This window comes from Thamnophis sirtalis, unplaced genomic scaffold (genome assembly GCF_051295495.1).
Source record: "Thamnophis sirtalis isolate CommonGarterSnake01/CBP01778 unplaced genomic scaffold, rThaSir2_p1.2 scaffold_4, whole genome shotgun sequence".
NCBI classification, from domain to species: domain Eukaryota; kingdom Metazoa; phylum Chordata; class Lepidosauria; order Squamata; family Natricidae; genus Thamnophis; species Thamnophis sirtalis.
In genome coordinates, this window is record NW_028261384.1 from 6,446,812 (window position 1) to 6,468,473 (window position 21,662).

At 44.8% G+C, this 21,662-nt stretch overlaps 1 protein-coding gene across 2 annotated transcripts in view; it reads right to left on the reverse strand.

Annotated features, from left to right (window-relative positions):
• The window catches only part of DLEC1 (DLEC1 cilia and flagella associated protein), a 78,233-nt gene that overhangs the window by 17,123 nt on the left and 39,448 nt on the right, over nt 1-21,662 (reverse strand). For both annotated transcript variants that reach the window (XM_087712416.1, XM_087712417.1), the window contains exons 19-30: nt 19,040-19,198; nt 18,248-18,387; nt 14,607-14,757; nt 14,400-14,510; nt 11,639-11,757; nt 9,181-9,363; nt 7,329-7,390; nt 6,994-7,145; nt 5,483-5,592; nt 3,547-3,617; nt 2,440-2,639; nt 245-394 (exon numbers count right to left, since the gene is read on the reverse strand). In XM_087712416.1, the coding sequence (XP_087568542.1) occupies nt 245-394; nt 2,440-2,639; nt 3,547-3,617; nt 5,483-5,592; nt 6,994-7,145; nt 7,329-7,390; nt 9,181-9,363; nt 11,639-11,757; nt 14,400-14,510; nt 14,607-14,757; nt 18,248-18,387; nt 19,040-19,198 (1,608 nt within the window). The remainder of the gene's footprint in view (nt 1-244; nt 395-2,439; nt 2,640-3,546; nt 3,618-5,482; nt 5,593-6,993; nt 7,146-7,328; nt 7,391-9,180; nt 9,364-11,638; nt 11,758-14,399; nt 14,511-14,606; nt 14,758-18,247; nt 18,388-19,039; nt 19,199-21,662) is intronic.

The following is a 21,662-nucleotide window of genomic DNA, read 5'->3' on the forward strand; positions in this document are numbered from 1 at the left end:
ATACATTTTAAAATACTTAAATCATTAGATTAATTGTAGAATTTCCCCATCCCATCGTCTCATCACAGCACGTTGGCTGTGATGAATTTTCCCATGGCCAGTTGGCTGTGGCAAGCCGGCTGCAGCGAGTTGGCCGTGGTGAGTTGTCGTGACGAGTTGTCCCACCGCCAGTTGGCCGTGGCAACTTCTCCCATTCCGCCCCTCCTATTCCGTGCCAGCCTGGGCTAAGGGAGCTGCCACTTACGATCTGTTTGGGGGTGATGCAGAACGGGTAATCCGAGGGAACACCCTCGTGAGGTCGAAGGACCACGGAGATTATTGGCTTGAGCATCAGTGGTTCCCAGAGGGAGTCATCAAAACTTCCTTCATCATCCTCAAATAGCGTCTCCAGATTCTACAGTGAAAGTGGGGAAGAAGTTAAAAAAAAAATCCTGCCAAGACTGGTACGTGATTCCATAGAGACAGGAGCAAAAATTTGTTATATACATTAAATACAAGCATCCGCTATATTCTAAAGAGGTGATTCAGCACAATTGCTTGGAATATCTGCTGGAAACAGTACGGATGTAACTTAAGTGGATGGAATTTTGCATTTTGAATATCGCAATCACAGTGGGGACAGAAGGAAACAAAGCTCAGCCATGAACGTGAAAACAGTTTTTCAGCTTTTATTGCACGTCAAGGAGGGAAACCACAGTCCTTCAACCTTCTATTCTTACCTAGAAGCTGCCATAAAACAGCTTCAGAATACTCTTCTTAGTAGATCATGTGTAGGGACCAACCTTCTTACACTTGCTCGCCCTAAATCCTCTGTCTACTGCTACAGCTGCAGAGTGATTTCCCACACTCCATTGGCCAAAATGGAACAAGCAATGTCCATCTACTGTCCTTTAAAGGACAAAAATCAAGTCGTGTTAATCTTTTTCATTGCTGCAATGGCACGGACAATTTCCCTAGCAAGGATTAAAACCTTCTGTTATAGTGAAAGAGTGGAGCGGTGATCTTCAGCTTTGACAACTTTAAGATGGGCAGACGTCAATTCCCAGAATCCCCTAGCCAACACGCTGACTGGGGAATTCTGGGAGTTGACATGCACCCATCTTGTCGTATTCCCCCTCCCTTGGTTTACTGTGAGCCGCCCTGAGTCCCCTCAGGGAAAAGGGCGGCCTACAAATTTCAATAAACCTATAAACCTATAAACCTATCTTAAATTTGTCAAGGATGAGAAACACTGTACCAGAGGGTTTGAGGAGTGCAAATGGCCCTTCCGACAGTCACATGATTTGACAGGAAAGAAGTTGATACAGCAAGAGGAGAAGCTCCCCAGGTGTTTTATTATTCACCGGCTGCTTATGAATGATGGCAACTCTGAAAGCAATATCAACTGAGAATGAAGGAAATAGGGCACAGAAAGTACTGCCCCACTTGGAAGGGAAGTCAGCTGATGAATAGTTTAGAATAGGATAGGATAGGATAGGATAGGATAGGATAGGATAGGATAGGATAGGATAGGATAGGATAGGATAGGATAGAATAGAATAGAATAGAATAGAATAGAATAGGATAGGATAATGGACTGCACTGGACTGGACTAGATTAGAATAAGAAATAGAAATAGAAGTACAATAAAGTTTAGACTAGACTGGACTGGACTGGACTGGAATAGAACACAACGCAATACAACACAACATAGAATATACCACAGAACAGAACAGAATAACAGAGTTGGAAGGGACCTTGGAGGTCCTCTAATCCAACCCTCTGCTCAGGCAGGCAACCCTATAACATTTCAGACAAATGATTGTCCAATCTCTTCTTAAAAACCTCCAGTGTTGGAGCATTGATTAGTTTCCATCCATTGCTTCTTGTCCTGCCCTCAGGTGCTTTGGAGAATAGATAGAACCCCCCCCCTCACCCTTCTTTGTGGCAGCCTGAGATATTGGAACCCTGCTATCATGTCTCCCCTAGTCCTTCTTTTCATTAAACTAGACATACCCAGTTCCTGCAACCGTTCTTCAAATGTTTTAACCTCCAGTCCCCTAATCATCTTTATTGCTCTTTTCTGCACTCTTTCTAGAGTCTCAGTCTAGAGTCTTTATTTAAACAAAGGCAATCCCACAGTGCTCCCAAAATATCTGTTTTCAGACAAGATAAATCTATACCTTCAAAGTGTCCTGCAAAATTACCAAGGTAAATGTTGGTTTATTTGTCCCAGCTGCTAAAAATAGCAGAAATCCACCCTTTGTGCACCTGGGCTGAAAGGCCACATTATTTTCTACTTACCCTTTCTATACCATAAGTAGAATCACAGAGAATTGTAAATGTCTTGCTGACTATAGTAGTATTGTAGAAATGCCATGTATTCTAAGAAAACCTTATTTTGGAGAAATCCTTTACAAGGGAAGAAAATGACACTTTTTAAACAGTCCACATACTAACCTGGTTCTCCCTTATTCGTGACCAAGTAGAGTCAGAAGTGAAAGATACATTTTTAGAGGAGGTGTCTGATTCCCACAGGACATTGATCTCATTGCCATCGGTATCCTTGATTGGAAACTGTGCGCCATAAAACACCAAGAGATCAATCAGTTTGTCATCATCTTTATCTTGGTTGTAACTTTCCCAATCCATTCGAATGTCTGAATTGAAGAAGCAGGAAAAAAGGTGAAATCAAAATCAGGGTGGTTAAAGATTTGCAGCTAAGTATGGGGTTGGCTCAGGAGATCATGCACTAAAAGAGGGTTTCTCAAACGTGGCAACTTTTAAGCTGAAGTGTGGACTTCAGCTCCCAGAATCCTCCAGTCCGTTGTGCTAAAATCTCAGAATCTGTTCTGACCTAGGCTTCACAAAGCAGACTTCTTGTTCCTACAAAACCCCTTTTTATTAGGCTAATGTGAATTCCACTCATTCACATAGTCCTGGCAAACAGTCTTTCAAGGATGAATTTACAAATACAGATCTTATCAAGCTTGGAGAGTTGCCAGGCCAATAGCTTCCAAAAGCAACACTGTACCAGAAAGATACTTGGTAAGGAGTCTCTAGAAGTTACAAACAAATCTTCACATTCATGAAAGGAACTAATTATCTCCTGCAAACTCCCCTCTCCTTTCGCTCATTTTTTATTTCCTCGGGGGGGGGGGGGGGGATTCAGCGTCCACCTTTGCCTTTACTCCAATTGACCCTTGTTCCTTAGCTGTTCTCTTCTCCTGGCAGCTCTGTGCACGCGCACATTGGGAACAGGCCCAAGCTGTTCTTCTGCCCCACTGATCTCCAACTCCAAAGGTAGCTGATAATTGTCGGGCGGCCCTGGCCCCCTCTCTGCCTCTGATGCAGAGCCCTCTTCAGACTCCAGGACTGGCCCATCTTCCTCCCCAACCTCCTCACCGTCTGAGTCTACCACCAGCTCCGCTGGCCTCTGGCGTGCCACAGCAGAATTCATAGGGGCAAGGAGGAGACAAGGAGAGACATATTCCTTTCATTTTGCAGTGGCGGAGGGAGCTTGCCTGTTCTCGGGGGGAAATGACACTGGCCAGTACAAACACTTACCGAAGGGAGTGGGGTTATTGAGACGGATGTACCGTGATACAGTGTCTCCTCCAGAGATATGGGCTCCAAACCTTGGAAGAAAATAAGATATTATCTAGAATCTGTGTCTGTATATTTGGTGTTTTCTAGGAAAGAAAGGTGGGGGGAAGTAAATGTATTCCATCAACAAAACAAAAAGACATTTCAACATTACAGGCTTCGTTTCACCAATGTCCCTCTTCAGAGACCTGGAGGGATTTTTTTCTCTCTCACCGCCATCACTTTTGACACATACACGATTCCCTAGAGAGACAGGAGGGATTCCTGACACCAATATTAAACAGGTTGTTCTCGACTTAGGGACACAATTGAGACCAGAAAATTCATTGTTAAGCGGGATTTTCATTGGTGAGGCATCACATACTCCTGATTTTACAACTGTTTCTGCCACGGTTGTTATGTGAGATACTTCACTTTTTAGGCAAGACCCAACATGACTGAAACGTGTGACCTGGCAAACGTGACCACAGGAATGTTGCAATGGTCATTGGTGTGAGGACGCATCACAAGCCACTTTTTTCAGCACCACTGCGATGTTGAGAAGGTCACTAAAATTATGACTGTAAGTTGAGGACTACCTGAAGTAACAATGGTTATTAAGGGAATACTAATTATTTAACTAGTAAGAACAATGTTGTAGAAAAATGGGATGGGGAACATATATTTCCCGGGGTCCCTCCTGCTAATCAACCCAGCCAGAAGCTTACAGGAACCTTCTGGAGGAATGAAAAACTATTTGCACCAGAGCAACATTTTTTATTTATTAATTTGTATTTTGCCTTTATTATTTTTACAAATAACTCAAACATATCTAACACACCTTCTTCCTCTCATTTTTCCCACAACAACCGTGTCAGTAGCCTGGGCTGAGAGTGTGATTGGCCCAGTCACCCAGCTGACTTTCAGCACTAAGGCAGGACTAGAATTCACCATCTCCTGGTGAGTTATCCAAAATCATCCTGACAGCTGTCATGCCTAAGGTGAGACTAGAACTCTCCATTTCCTAGTGACTGGCCAAAGTCACCCAGCTGGCTTTCATTCCCAAGGCGGGACTAGAATTCACAGTCTCCTGCTTTCTAAACTGGCTAGGATTGTGATGGCTAACCTGTGGCATGCGTGCCACAGGTGGCACGTGGAGCCCTCTCTGGAGGCATGCGAGCCGTCATCCAGTTCAGCTCCTCCGCGTATGGATGTACGTCTCCCACCGGCCAGCTGATTTTCAAGTCTCTGCCACACATGTGGAAGACGTGTGCACAAGTGTGGGGGGCATGGGGCATTGCACGCACATGTGTGGGGGGTGCAGTGCCCCTGTGCCCCATTTTTTTGTTTCAGGAGGCTTCAGGGAGGCCTGCTAGGCCCAAAATGGGGTGCGAGGGGTGTGCGGCACCACCACACAGCCCATTTTTGGTCCCAGGGGGCTTCAAGGAGACCTGCTAAGTCCAAAACAGAGCTGGGGGGGGGGTTCGTGCGCATGTGCGGGGGAGCTGTCGCACACATGATTTTGGCACGCAAGAAGAGAAAGGTTAGCCAACACTGGCCTAGGACCACTAGACCAAATGGGGGAACTGAAACACAGACAGAGCTGGATAAAAACAAGCACTCGTCTTTCAGGCAGGAGATCCAGGAGACTCAAAATCAAACAGCTTCATCCCCATCTCTTGCAAAAGATGTAAGCCACAGCCTTTGGGAAGATCCGTTGCTGTCTCTGGGTCAGTCCTTCAACACGAAAGAGGAAGAAGAGGGGGCTCCGTGGCCCAGGAGAGCTGCGGCCAGGACAGGCTTGTGTCCCAAAGGGAAAAATACAAGTTCATGGTGGTCTAGCTACAGCTCTCTGAAATCCCCACTGCCTTGCAATTGGGAGTTCCCGGTAGCCTTGCTAAAAGTTTTGGGCATCTACCTGATAGTCAGCGTTGCCATGGGATGATGTGGTCCAGTCAACTGCAGGAAGATGGGGCAACCTTTCACAGTCATCTCTATGAGGATCAGCTTCGGCTCTAATTCTCCCACCTGCACAAAAAAAGAGTAATTTTGATGCCCAACTCATTTCGACCCTGAGCTACAAATTGTTTTAAGGTTGTTTCAAAACAGCACTGCAAAGTACCACATTACAGAACCTTAGTAAGGCCACACCTGGAATACTGCATCCAGTTTTGGTCACCACATTACGAAAAAGGTGTTTAGACTTTGGGGAAAGTGCAGAGAAGAGCAACCAGGATGATTAGGGGGACTGGAGGCTAAAACATATGAAGAACGGTTGCAGGAACTGGATATGTTAAGTCTCGAGAAAAGAAGGACTTATTTGTATTTAAAAAAAAAATAAAAAAGAAGAAAAAGGAGGACTAGAGGTGGCATGGTAGCAGCATTTCCAATATTTGAGGGGCTGCCACAGAGAGGAGTGGGGTCAATCTATTCTCCAAAGCACCAGAAGGCCAGACAAGGGACAACAGATGGAAACTTGTCAAGGAGAGAAGCAACCTGGAATTAAGGAGAAACTTCCTGACAGTGAGAACAATTCACCAGTGGAACAGCTTGCCACCAAAGGTTGGGGTTGCTTCATCCCTGGAGGCATTTAAGAAGAGATTGGACAGCCATTTGTCTGAAATGGTACAGGGCTTTCTGCTTGAGCAGGGGGTTGGACTAGAACAGTGTTTCTCAACCTTAGCAACTTGAAGATGTCTGGACTTCAACTCCCAGAATTCCCCAGCCAGCATTCGCTGGCTGGGGAATTCTGGGAGTTGAAGTCCAGACATCTTCAAGTTGCTAAGGTTGAGAAACACTGGACTAGAAGACCTCCAAGGTCTCTTCCAGCTCTATCCTAAATTTGAAATTTGAAAATATTCTCCTTTATTATACCAGACTGATCTGGAGCTCTAAAAAAAGGGTGTGCTTTGGAGGAATAGTTCTTTTTTTGCATATAGTTTTTTTGTTTATTTCCCAGTAATAGACATACATAATTTGTGAACACTGCATTGACTGGGTTATGTGAAATTCTTATCTTCCAATTTTGACAATATTTATCCCATTTCATATTTCTTTCGCATTTCCCCATTTATTTATTTAAACACAAATAAAATTTCTTTGTGCCCCATATTTGTTATTCCTTCCTAGGCATTGTTCTGAAACAATTATGAAAATCATTATTCCACCGTAGCTCCAATGTTCCAAATGTGTGGGATTACTAATAACACCAATTATTAACAATATTGAATCCATCATGGGAGTACAATATATTTTAACACACTATTATTAATGTCAATAATACAATGGAATAGTTCTTAACAGGTGAACGGTAGCGTGTCACTCAAAACTGTGGCATGCCACCTTTGAAACACGTGTTGTGGGTTCGCCACCAACTGCTCTGATGTCAGGACTCAACATTCCCTCCGCTGGATCAGACAGGCTGCCTACCTTGCAGATGAGGACATCCTTATAACGTCCCCACATATTGTTGTAGGCTGTGATTTCTATGGTAAGTTCCTGGAAAGCCTTCAGAGTCCCCTCCGACGGATGCACATGGAAAGCTGCTCCTTTTCCGTGGGACAGCATGGCCGCTCGGAAGGCTGAAAAGGGAGAGAAAACACAAACAGCATGCCCTTTCTGTGACAGTGCAGCTGCCAGACTTCCTGTTGTCTGAAAGGGACTGGCTGGAATCTCTTGCCCAGTTGAATTTTGCCATCAAAGTAAGTTTTCAGCTTCACAAACTTCCTGTCTACAAAAACACATGGGATTTATTTTTTTCTTACCTGACTGCTTCTTCTTTGCAAATTGTCTTGTTACCCGTCTGGTTTTCTCCACTATCATGTCCCTGGATAGAGGAAATCGAGTCTCTGAGAACTCATAAAGGTGCCTTGCTTATCTGCAGGCATGATGCATGCTTCAAAAATGTACTTTAAAACACTGCAGATGTGACAACAGCTGCTTTCTTCTCCCAGCAATAATGATCTGTTAGCTAAGGGACGCAGGGAAGTAGTTCTGGGAGGCACTACAATCCCCATCATCACCAAGCACAGCAGGAAGCCATTTTCCTTAAGATGACTTTTGTAAGCATAGGTTCAATAGAAGATGATAGATATATAGAGACAGACAGATAGAAATAGACAGACAATGGATGGACAGAAGGACAGACGGACAGACAGACAGATGAGAGAGACAGATGAGAGAGACAGACAGACAGACAGATATACTATAGTTTCTATTGACATGAGAACTGTCAAGAGTTCTGAGAACTAGTGTTTGGTTTGGGAACAGAACCTCAGATAGAAAGTCCATACAGAGAGTAGTGAGAGCAGCCGAGAAGATAATAGGGAGCTCACTTCCTGTCATTCAGGATACTGCTTACTAAGCATTATGTGCTTAGAGCTCCAAGCATTGTTAGAGATCCCATACACCCACTTCACGGTCTCTGTTTCTGTTGCTCCCCTCTGGGAGGGGGTTCCAAAGTATTTCTAGCAGGACTACCAGATTCTGTAACAGCTTTGTTCCCTCCATCAGTCTGGAAAACTCGGCAAAGTTCATTTCTCTCGTCACGTACATGTACGCATCCAAAATAGACTGTGTCTGTCTGTCTATCTGTCTGTCTATCTATTCATCTCGTCATATTTATGTTTATATTAGAGATGGATACACTTTTAGAGCTGTGTGCAAAGTACAGTAATTTCATTTTAATGTATGCCAATTAATCTACATTCAAAGTGAGAATAAAGTTATTCTAAGTCTAAAAACAGAGTAATACACCTTTCTTCACATATCCTGTGTTCCATATGGTAATATCCCACTGAGCCAGCAGTTGGGAAAAAATATTAAAAGGGAAGAAAATGGACCTTGCAGCAGAAATATTGGTGGGATTAGCTGAATGGGACATTAAAGAGAAAGGACAGTCAACTTTTTCAAAGCCCATCTCTGGAGGGTCTATGACAATTTGCCACAGCCAATTCTCCACAGCCAACTCCAGTGGTGGGATTCAAATTATTTTACTACCGGTTCTTTGGACGTGACTTGATAAGCGTAGCATGGCTTGGTGGGCGTGGCAGGGGAAGGATACTGCAAAATCCCCATTCTCTCCCGATCAGCTAAGACTCGGGAAGCAGAGAATAGATGGCGGGGAAGTGGGGGGGTCGGTCTCAGATGGTATTTACCAGTTCTCTGAACTACTCAAAATTTCCGTTCTCCAGACTGGTCAGAACCTGCTGAATACCACCTCTGACCAACTCACCATGAGACTATTCGCCACAGGACCAGAGTTAAACTAGTACCAAAGAAATGGTGGAATAGAATCACTAAAGAAAAGTTACAAAGGGAGGGACAGAATGAAATGTGACTGACAACAATTAAATTTTTTATTTATTTTAAATAATTAAGTTGACAGGTTAAATTGCCTTGTGGCGAGTTGTCCCCGCAGCAAGTTGGTTATGACAAATTGTCCCATTCCTATCTCTAGATATCCAGCCTTGAAAGTGCTTAAGAATTATTGAGGAATTGAATATTTGTAACTATGCAGGCATGTAAATATTTGGGCCCGTGAGAAGTCTACTAAGCAAAAGTTAGCAGAGTTTTGGCCCTCCCACTCAAGGTTAAACAGAAGGAAAAAAGACGTACCCATCTTGATCCTCAGAAGACTGCGGAGGGATGCTGAAATAATCGACTTTTATGGTGAAGGGAGCAATTGACTCCGAATGATTGGTAATGATCAGCTGACGCTTTATCACGCTCTGCAAGGCCACCTCAGAGCCAAAGTGGAGTTTTAGGTCTTCTGAATCCATTACGTTTTCTTCCTCATCACTGCAGAACAAGAAGAACAGAGGTTAAGCAAGCCACGTTTCCTTTTAGAGACAAGGGCCCAGAAAGGGATGACTAAGATACCAGGCCTCAAGGGCAATGAAAGACTTCTTTACAGGTAGTCCTCGACTTACGACTGGTCTCTTAGGGACTGTTCAAAGTTACAATGGACATCCCCAGGCTACTTGAAACACAGATCAGAAGTTCCAATGGCCAGTAACACACACACCCCCTGGTCACTTGATCATATTTTGGGTAGCTTGGCTACCAGGCTGCATTTATGACCACAGGACCGCAATGTCCTGTGGTCATGTGGCCATGATTTATGACTTTTTGTGGAAATTGCAATTGCTTCCTGCTTCTGGCAAAAATCACCCATTTGTTGCAGAGGAGATCTCAAGCAGAGTATTATCCTGGAATCATTGCACCACCACAAACGATCCAAGACTCCATCTATCTATTCCCGAGGGAAAGCAAACAGTCTTGGAGACTCCTGTATTATAGGAGGCCTGTTTCCCTGAAAATAAGACCTCCTCGGATAATAAGCCCAATCAGGCTTTTGAGCACATGGGCTAAAATTAAGCCCCCCCAAAAAATAAGCCCTCCCCCAAAATATTGCCACACAACAACAGCCATGAGGTGACCACGCTCGCCACCTCCTGCACCTCAAAAATAATAAGACCTCCCCAAAAATAAGGCCAAGCGCTTATTTCAAGGGTCAAAAAAAATTAAGACCCTGTCTTATTTTCAGGGAAATACTAGAATATAGGAAAGTACCATAGTTGGGCAGCATGGTGGCTCGGTGGTTAAGATGCAGGTTTAAGACCCGAGTGCCAAGCGATAGGGTGAGTTCCAGTCCTTGCCCCAGCAACTGCCAACGTAACAGTTCAAAAGCATGTGAGTGTTAGTAAATAAAAGGGTACCCGTTTGGGGGGAAGGTAACAGCTCTCCATAATGTCATGCTGGCCACATGACTTTAGAAATATCTCTGGACAGCACTGTCTCGATGGCCTTGAAATGGTGATAAGCACTGCCCCCTACAGTTGGCAATGACTAGCTGAGTAAAATCCATAGGGACTGCTTTGTTTATTAAGTACCGTATTTTTCAGAGTATAAAACGCTCTGAAGTATAAGAGGCACATAGCTTTTGGAAAAAGGAAAACAAGGGGGAGGGGGGAAATCTGCCTCTGCCTCCCAGAATTTGCCTCCTTGCAGCAAACAGCAAATAGCCTGTTTCAGCTTCAGCACAGTCTGATTAGCACAAGCAGCTGATTGTCAGGCCTGCCAATCATCAGCTGTTTCAGGCCGCAGGGATTGCCATAACCTATTGCTGCCTCCATGCACCCCATTTTCAGCCTCTGCATCCTGTTTTTGGCCTCCACATGCCCCATTTTCCGCCCATTCCGGCGAGCGTGATCAGAATGGGCAGAAAATGGGGCACACAGAGGATGAAAACGGGATGCGCAGGCCAAAAATGGGGCACACAGGCAGCAATAGGCAATGGCAATCCATGCAGCCTGAAACAGCTGGTGGTCGGGAAGCTGATCCAACCGACGATCAGCTACTTGTGCTAATCAGGCTACGCTGAAGCTGAAACAGGCTGTTTGCTGCAAGGAGGTAAATTGCTGGGAGGCAGAGGCCAAAGGTTGGGGGCTGCTGGGTGGGCAGGACTGCATTCAGTGTATAAGACGCACCCAATTTTTCACTCTTTTTGGGGGAGGGAAGTGTGTCTTATGCGCTGAAAAATATGGTACTTACCTTGAATTCTACTACTTCTGAAAGCAAGCACATTCCACTGGTTAATTTTCCTCACTGTTAAGAAGTTTCTCCTTAATTCCAGATCGGTTCTCTCCTTGATTAATTTCTATCCATTGTTCTTTGTCCTGCCTTCTGGTGCTTTGGAAAACAAACTTATCTCCTCCTCTTTGTGGCAGTCCCTCAAGTACTGAAAAACTGCTATCATGTCACTCCCTCCTCCTTCTTTTCTCTAGAATGGCCATTCCTAATTCCTGCAACTTTTAGTCTGCAACCCCCTAATCATCTTAGTTGCTCTTCTCTGCACTTTTTCCAAAGTCTCAACAACTTTTTTGTAATGTGGTGACCAAAACTGGATGTAGTATTCCAGGTGTGGTCTTACTATCGATTTATAAAGTGGTACTGACATTTCATGTGTGATTTTGAATGAATGAATGAATTGGAATTAAAGCAGAAAGGAACTGAATCATTCGTATAAATTACATTACTCGCTTTTCATTATACCTATATCTACTTTCTTTACCTGTCAGAGGGAATCAAGTAAGTGACACACAGCTCTTTTATTTCACCAGAAATGGACAGAAAGAGGGGTTCTGACATATCTTCAATGCTACAGCACAAGATAAGGTCCTCTGGCTTATCCTAAGAAGTAGAACAGAACTTGGTTTCAGCAGAAACAACATCCAATACAGCATTATTGAGAGAACAGGATGAGCCTGCTGAATTAGCTCAGCATCTTAACTAGAGCAGTGTTTCTCAACCTTGGCAACTTGAAGATGTCTGGACTTCAACTCCCAGAATTCCCCAGCCAGCATTCGCTGGCTGGGGAATTCTGGGAGTTGAAGTCCAGACATCTTCAAGTTGCCAAGGTTGAGAAACACTGAACTAGAGAACCCTTGCCCCTCCTCATGAAGAATATGAAGTGCATGTCACAAAATCTCACCCAGTTTTTGCACAAACCACAAGCCTCACAAGCTACTGATCTCTCTACATTTGAAAATACATTGCGACAGCTAAAAAAAATCCCGCCCATTTCTCAGAAGGCAGGCTGGTAATATTTGGCACTTCTTGGCATCCTCCTCCTTCATCTTCCCAGGTTTACTGCTTCTCATTTCCACTCGCTGTTTCCTCTTCCTGGGGAAGAGATGCACCCTTCAAAATAAGGCCTTGGACTGTTAAGATTTTGACTTTCTAAGAACGCCACATGGAACTCAAGAGGCGTCAGGAACTGGGCTGAGCTGAGGAACTGTCTCATCCCAAAGGGATGGGTCCGCCCCACTTGCGACAGCAAAAGCGGCAAAGCTGCAGGCTCTTGTCAAAAAATTCTGCCTGGTGGATTCACAATAGCCTTCTCCCTGCTGTAACCTTCACCTTCTGGAACATCATGCCCTTCAAGCAGGGGTGGGATTCTGTCAGTTCAGACCAGTTCAGGAGAACCGGTAGCCCCCCTGCCCTCGTGCTTTACTGATCTTTATCTTCTCAGTTGAATCGCACGGCAGAGCATATCGCCACTACTCAGCTGTTTTCCTCCCCAGTAGTGTGCAGTGTAGTAGTGTGGAAGATAATTGTTCCCTAAACTGCGCATCAGGCATGTGAGCAAAGAGAGTGCGCAGTAGGATACCAGTAGGATCCCACCACTGCCTTCAAGGTAACATTTGTCCCCAATCTCTTGGCCTTCTGGGAGGGTCTCAAAACCTGGTTCTGCCTATTGTCCAAGAGTCCTGATGGGGGCATTCTATAGTGGAGTGGTTAGTGGATTAAAAAGTCCTCATCTCCATCCCATTGCATACTGGTTCGTAAAAATTCACTACCGTATTTTTCAGAGTATAAGATGCACCAAGATTTTGAAGAGGCAAATTAAAAAAAAGTTTTTGCACTCTGCAAACCTCCCAAAAACAACGGCCTGTTTTTCGCAAAAATTGGGCCATTTTTTGTCAAAAAAGGGCATGCATAGACTTTAGGAGGCTTGTAAAGTGCTTCTGGGAGCTGGGGGCTCATTTTTGCCCCCCCCCCCCAGCCCCAGGAGCACTCTGGAAGCCTCCTAAAGGCTATGCAGGGCCATTTTTACAAAAGGGGCGGGGTTTCGGGAGGCAAAAAAATGTTGTATTCAGTGTATAAGATGCACCCAGATTTTCACCCTCTTTTTGAGGGGGAAAAGTGCATCTTATACTCTGAAAAATATGGTAATTTTTGCTATAGGTGGTCATCGACTTACGACAGTTTGTTTAGTGACCGCTCAAAGTTACAACAGCACTGAAAAAAGACTTGCGACCATTTTTCACACCTATGACTGTTGCAGGATCCCCTTGGTCATGTGATTTATATTCAGATAGCAATAGCAATAGCAGTTAGACTTATATACCGCTTCATAGGGCTTTCAGCCCTCTCTAAGCGGTTTACAGAGTCAGCATATCGCCCCCAACAACAATCCGGGTCCTCATTTCACCCACCTCGGAAGGATGGAAGGCTGAGTCAACCTTGAGCTGGTGAGGTTAGAACCGCCGAACTGCAGATAGCAGTCAGCTGAAGTGGCCTGCAGTACTGCACCCTAACCACTGCGCCACCTCGGCTCTTGCTTGGCAACTGGTTCATACTTATGATCATTGCAGTGCCCCTGTGATCCCGTTTGAGACCTTCTTACAAGCAAAGTCAATGGGGAAACCAGATTCAATTAGCAACCGTGTTACTAACTTAACTGTAGTGATTGCTTAATAAATGGGAAAAGGAAAATCGTAAAATGGGGCAAAATTAACAAATTTCTCACTTGGCAACATAAATGCTGGCCTCAAGTTGAGGACTACCTATAAACAAAACAATAAAATACAAAAAGAATATATTTAATATTACACATCTTAACAGCAGTGAGGATTATCTTCGCACAATATTAGAAAAAGGAAGAAACACCACAAGGTGAAGAGATAATTAAGAAGATATTAGATTGTGCAGGATAGACTTACACTGAGAATCAAACAGAAAGAAGATGCAGAATATTATCCAACATGCAACTTATTCTACCAATGGTTGGGAAAAAGGAGTGGAGAGCAATAATGGAATCTGTATTGTTAAGCAAATCAAATACCAACATAACACGGTGTTTATTAAGCAGTAAGAAATGTAATCAATAGAAAATTAATAAAATTTATTTTAAAAAAATACAAAAAGAAGTTTAGAGGCAGCACATCAAACCAGCGTGAAGGAGAAGTGGGTTGGCTGGCCAAGATTGAAACGGCCACCACGATGCACCTCTGGGTGATTGAGAGGCAAGTATTTCCAAGCAAACTAACCTTCCTATTATACGTCATCACCACACGGACCTCCTTCTTCTCATTTGGGCCCAAAACACCACTTTCTGGAGAGATGCTCAGCACACACGAAGACGCCTGGCTTCCAAGCAGCTGTCAAGGCAATCAGGGTGACAGATCACTTACTAACAGGAGGCCAAGGATGGGATTCTTTGGATTGGCTGTGAACGCCACGACCCACCCACTTACCTTTCCCCATTTAAAGGGTGTGGAGAGCAACGTCTGGTTGAAGAGATGGGCTGTTGCCTCGGCAGGGATCCCAATGGAAAGTTCGAAGTGTAAGTGGCTCGGCAGCAGGCACACCAGGGGCAGCTGCACCTCGACAGACACAGGGACGTGGCTGGAAAGAGAACGAGGCGCTCAATCGTCATCAATGCTGGTTTTTCAAGCCTCTGCTGATAAGCCAACTTGAAGATGTGTGAACTTCTGCATGGATGTCTGGGGAATTCTGAGAGTTGGAGTTCTCACATCTTCAAGTATGACCTCGAAGACGACCCCCCACCCGGTCAAGGACCTTGGAGTCCTCATCTCTAATGATCTAAGTGCCAGAGCCCACTGTAACAACATTGCCAAAAGGGCACTAAGAGTTCTTAACCTAATCTTGTGTAGCTTCTTTTCTGGTATTATTGTACTGCTAACCAAAGCATACAAAACCTTTGCTAGACCAATTCTCGAATACAGCTCATCTGTCTGGAACCCGCACTGCATAGCAGACATTAACACAATGAGCGAGTCCAGAGATATTTCACGAGAAGAGTCCTCCACTCCTCTGCTCTAACCTAAGCATAATACATAAAATTATCTATTACAATGTTCTACCTGTCAATGATTACTTCAGCTTCAAACACAACAATACACGAGCACACAATAGATACAAACTCAAGGTTAACCGCTCCAAACTCGATTGCAGAAAATACGACTTCAGCCACAGAGTGGTCAATGCCTGGAATGCTCTACCTGACTCTGTGGATTCTTCCCCAAACCCCCAAAACTTTAACCTCAGACTGTCTACTGCTGACCTCACCCCATTCCTAAGAGGCAAGCAAGTAAGGGGCATGCATAAGTGCACCAGCGTGCCTATACCGTCCCTGTCCTAACAACCTCATTTATTCATATTTATTTATTCATATCCATTTCATGTATTCATAATCTTGCATGTACTTATATCTATTATCTTATACACGCTTGACAAAACAAATAAATAAAATAAATAAAGAGGCCAAGGTTGAGACACTCTCATCCAGGACAAACCAAAGGCTTTCGGGAAGGGTTACATTCCACCCAGGCTGAATATACAGGTAGTCCTCGATTTACAACAGTTTATTTAGTGACCATTCAAAGTTACAATGGCTCTGAAAATAGTGACTTAGGACAGTTTTTCACAGTTACAACTTTACAGCCATCCCCATGTTCATATGATCAAAATTCAGATGCTTGGCAACTGGCTCATACTTATGACCATTGCAGCGCTCCGGGATCATGTGATCACTTTTTGCAACCTTCTGATAAGCAAAGTCAATGGGGGAGCTGATTCACCTAACAACCAGGTTACTAACTTATTAGCTGCAGTGATTCGCTTAACAACCATGCAAGAAATGTTGTAAAATGGGGGCAAAACTCACTTAACAAATTCTCACTTTACAACATAAATTTTGGGCTCAATTGTGGTTTTAAGTCGAGAACTACCTGTATATATAAAACCCAGCTTTCATTCTTTTGTTGCTTTCGCTGCCCTTTCCCCTCCGTCTTTTATCTACATTTCTCCAAAATCCTGCTTAACAATTTAGCATTTTACCTGCTTTCTTTTTCAATTCTTTTTTTCCGTTTCTTGTCTCCTCAGCTTTTTCATTCATTCATTCAATCAATCAACCATTTCATTTCATTCATTCATTATTTCATTTCATTTCATTCATTCATTCACGTATTCATTCATTATTTCATTGCCAACCTCATCCTTTAAGACAACACAGTTGGATTATTCATGGGTGGTTTCCTGTTGCCCAAAAGGCTGGTACAGGAGACTTTCAAGGTCAAGTGAACTGACTGGCCGACTTTTGCTGCTGACCATTTATTTCATTCAGTAGAGATATTATTTCTAAACATTTTGTGATATCATAGCAGCTCAGCAATGAATGTTTAACAAAATGCCCTAAATTAAAATTCTAGAAAGCAAGCTGGGAATGAAATAAATAATTTTGTTTTTGTTTCTGTTTCCTGGAATTTCCTGCTCTTTTACCATTTTCTATTGTATATTAATAAGTTAGTAATAATAACATAATTTAAAATAAATAAATTAAAATACATGTATAAACACAATTCCCATATCTGATACAATCATAAAGAATACAGTATCTATCTATCTGTAGCGCTCTACATGGGGCAGCCTTTGAAGAGTATTCGGAGACTTCAACTCGTCCAGAATGCAGCTGCGCGAGCGATTGTGGGTGCACCTCGGTACACCCACATTACACCTATCCTCCGTGAGCTACACTGGCTACCGATCGGTCTCCGGATACACTTCAAAGTGCTAGTCGTAACTTATAAAGCCCTTCATGGTATTGGACCTGGGTACTTGAGAGACCGCCTGCTGCCAATTACCTCCCAAAGACCCGTCAGATCTCACAGGGTCAGCCTCCTCCGGGTTCCGTCCACCAGCCAATGCCATCTGGCTACTACCCGGGGGAGGGCCTTCTCTGTGGCTGCTCCAGCCCTTTGGAATGAACTCCCCACAGAGATCCGGACCCTCACCTCTCTCCAGGCCTTCCGGAAAGCCGTCAAAACCTGGCTGTGCCGGCAGGCCTGGGGTTGATGAGTTCCCCTCCCCTCTCGACTGGTATGGCTGTGTGATTTTCGTGTATTTTAATTATGTGTACTGTTGTTTATGTTCCCTTTCCCCTTTGAGTTGTTCGCCGCTCTGAGTCCCTCCTAGAGAAGGGCGGCATACAAATAAAACTAAACTAAACTAAACTAAACTAAACTAAACTAAACTAAACTAAACTAAACTAAACTAAACTAAACTAAACTAAACTAAACTAAACTATCTATCTATCTATCTATCTATCTATCTCTAGATAGATAGATAGGTAGGTAGGTAGGTAGGTAGGTAGGTAGGTAGGTAGGTAGGTAGGTAGATAGATAGATAGATAGATAGATAGATAGATAGATAGATAGATAGATAGATAGATAGATAGATAGATATAGAGATAGAGATAGGTGGGTGGGTGGATGGATGGATGGATGGCTCTGTGTGTGTGTGTGTGTCTCTGTGTCTCTCTGTGTGTGTGTGTTTGTGTGTGTGTGTGTGTGTGTGTGTGTGTGTGTGTGTGTGTGTGTTCCAGCATAATTCTGGAACACCTCTAGCAATTTCAACCAAACTTGGTACACAGATAAATTACGCACTGGACACAAATACTGTGGGGGTAGGACACCCCTAACACTCCTTGGGGTGTGTTCTGTTATGATTCAGCCTGTTGTGCCTTAAAATGGCTTTTACTGTACTGCAGTAAAATGACTTCTACTGTAAAGCGCAGTGGAGTTGCCATGGTAACAGCTTCATAGTACTCCACAAGAGGGCTAAGGGGGAAAATCCAACATTAAAAATTATGTTTGGTCCGGACATTTTCCCCTTATAAATAAATACCTGGGAAACGACGGGTTATCAACTAGTATTTAATAAGTGGGATGCTTATTTTATTAACGCCCTTTCAATGTGGCAGCTAACGTCTACTTTACTTTCTCTAGAGTGGCTCAAAGATTTTGATCAACAGTATTTGCCGGGAAAATTTGATTCCCAGTAATTGCAACGATTCTCTTCCTTTTCCCATCTTTACCTTCCAACTCCGTTTTCTACATCCAACTCTAATGCAGTTTGGAGATGATGACATGTATATGATGTAAACAACACCGAGACGCGGCATTTGCCAAGAGGACACAATTCCCCTTTAGAAGGTTGAATTTTGAATGCAGAAACCTGCAGAAAGAAAGAAAATTGAGTGTTCATATAATCCAGAACCCTCGAGGCTGGGTGGGAAATGATGGGACATATTATTCAAACAATCTAGAGTACAGGCAGTCCTCGACTTATGCCACAACTGAGCCCAAAATTTCTAATTGCTAAGTGAGACATTTGTTAAGTGAGTTTTGTCCCATTTTATATCCTTTCTTGCCACAGTTGTTAAGTGAATCACTGCAATTTGTTAAGCTGGTAACAGGGTTGTTAAGTGAATCTAACTTTGCTTGTCAGAAAGTCACAAAAGATTATCACATGACTCCAGAGACACAGCGATCATCTGACTTGGATCACGTGATCATGGGGATATTGCAAAGGTGATAAGTGTGAAAAACAGTCATATGTCACTTTTCCCCAGTCGTTATAACTTCGAATGGTCACTAAATGAACTGTTGTAGGTTGAGGACTACCTGTACCAGGTTGGGGATGGCTCGACTAGTGTTCTGCATTAGGGAGCTTTCCAATTTAAACCCATGTTCAGCCACAGGGTAACGAAATGAAGAAGGCAAAGTTAAGGTGCGATCTCTTGGCTGTGATCTGACAACCGATTAGTCAGTGAAACAGATGCCAGATTTAGGGAAATGAGATGAAAAGCCTCATGGAACAACATTACCTCCATGCCTCTTTCTGTTATGCAGGTAGGTCTTTCCTGAATTTTCCATTTTCCTGGCAGCTGGCTTAGGTTTTCTATTTCCAAAGAACAGGTCACGCTTTCTCCCAGTTTAATCAGTCCCATATCGATGGATGTCACATCAATGGAAAGAACAGGCCCCTAGGAAAAATTAGGCCAATTACATGTTGAAAGAAACTTCTTTTATTATTATTTTTGACATTTCTTTCTTTCTCTGAAGGATACAATCATTTTCAGAGCTGTCTGTAGGGTAGGGTAAAAAAAAGAAAAAATCAAGATGGTGGCCAGGATCAAAGCTCTGCCCATTTTTTAATGTGAGTCACTGTTATCTTTAATTTTGGAGAACAAATCTTGAAGAGTTTTACCCTGCCCGCCATTTCTTGGCATGCCATAGGACTTGGAGGCTGGCCGGAGAAGCAGACCAGGTTCAGGTTTAAGAAAATGCAATATTCTCTGCAATAATTGTGAATGAGCACAGGGCTTCTGAATTCTGCTTTGATCTAAAAGGTTCTAAGTTATGTACATAAAGAGAAGATAAAGATAAAATTAAACACAATCTTTAAAAATGAAATTCCAGTGCAAATATCTTAAAACAGATTATGTTCTATCAAGAGCCGAGGTGGCGCAGTGGTTAAATGCAGCACTGCAGGCTACTTCAGCTGACTGCAGTTCGGCTGTTCAAATCTCACCGGCTCAGGGTTGACTCAGCCTTCCATCCTTCTGAGGTGGGTAAAAGGAGGACCCGGATTGTTGTTGGGGGCAATAATGCTGACTCTGTAAACCAGTGGTCCCCAACCCCCGGTCCGCGGACCAGTGCCGGGCCGTGGAGTACCTGGCACCGGGCCGCGCAGCGGCCGGGGGCCATGATCGCTGCAGCGGCCGGGGGCCATATTTGCAACTTTGTAGTCCTCATGAACGTGCCCTTTCTCTGCCCCCCCCCGCCGCCCCAGATGTGCGGGGCTGGGGGGGCGAGGGGAGGCCCGATCTCCCCCCCCCGCCCTCTTGCTCTGCTCGCCCCGGGAGGGAGGGGGCGGCGGCGGCGGCCTCGGCCCGAACTTGGGATGCTGCTGGCGGAGGCTGCCTGGGAGGCGAAACTTTGTCCGCGGACTCGCCCGGCCCGCCTGCCCCGTGGAATGACGGGGGGGGCAGGAGGGGGCGCCGCCGCTGCATTTTCCTCCCAAGGAGAAACTAAGGTTGCGGGGGGGAGGGGCGCAGCACGGCCGTTTCGGGGGAACTTGGGGAGCTTTGCCGTTCCGAGAGGCGCTTCGCGCGCAGCCCCACCCAGGTGGGAGATGTTTTCCTCCGCCGAGGCGGGGAGGGGGGGCTTTACATAAGACTCGCGGCGCAACTCTGCCCCCCCTCCTGGAGTGTCACCTGCCTCCCGCCCCTCCCCCCCGCCGCTCCGCCGAAGCGCTTTTTGCGTCAGGCCGGCGGGGCTCTCGGGGGCCCTTCGGCCGCAGCCTGCCTTCTCCCCCTCTTCCCTTCATGGAGCGCGGTGCGGAGGCCCACCCCCTCGGAAGCAGCCGGCCTCCGCCGCGCCAGCCGCCCGCCCGCCCGAAGTAGGACATGGCGCCATCTTTTTCCCCCGCCGAACTGCAGCGAGGAAAAAGGGCTGCCCGAGCGAGCGGATCGCGGGGTCGGTTCCCCCTCCCTTCCCCCGGCGGCCGAGGAAGAGGAGGCGGGGCGGCCTCACGGGCTGTCGGCCTTGGCGTGAAGGAAGCCCCCCCCGCCCTGCGGAACGTGCGCCCAGGATGGCCGCCTTCCCACCCGCCGGTCCGGAAGGCCGAGGGAGGCTCGTCTGACTGGTCCGCGGCGATAAAAAGGTTGGGGACCACTGCTGTAAACCACTTAGAGAGGGCTGAAAGCCCTAGGAAGCGGTATATAAGTCTAACTGCTATTGCTATTGCTATTGCTATTGCTAAGTTGTGACTTTTTCCAGTACTCAGGTAGTTCCCTGGTTCCTCAGGATCTTTGAAAGATATGGTACAATCAGAGGTGGTATTCAGCAGGTTTGAACTGGTTTATCTGAACCGGTAGCAGAAATCTACCATCCTATTTAGGCACTTTTTTGAGACTGGGTGCAAGCATGGAAGGGGCGCAAAGCGAGCTGGTGTGCATGTAATGAACTAATAATAACAAAATGTGAAACCCACTGCTGGGTATGATGGTTCTGAGATGACATCTGCCAGCTCCTTCAGAACTTTGGGATGTAACCCATGAGGTCCCAGTGATTTATTTTTGTCAAAGTCAGACAGGTGTTCTCTTATCATTTCTTTGCTTATTTTAATTTTTCTATTTCTACTCTGTCTTTTACAAGTGTAAAATAGGTTTTTTGTAGGTTGGGCTGGTTTCTTTTTGCGTGAAGACGGACACAAAGAATGAGTTAAGCTGCTCTGCTTTCTCTCTATTGCCCATTACTTCCTTGCCGTCTTCTCTCTTTAGTTGACTGACTGTTTCCTTGACTTTTTTCTTGATATTTATGTGTTGAAAGAAACCTTTGTATTGTTTTTGATATTTGTTGCAAGTCTTATTTCATTCTGAGCCTTAGCTTTCCTGAGTTCATCTTTACAAGTTTGGGCTATTTGTTGGTATTCTGCCTTAGTTA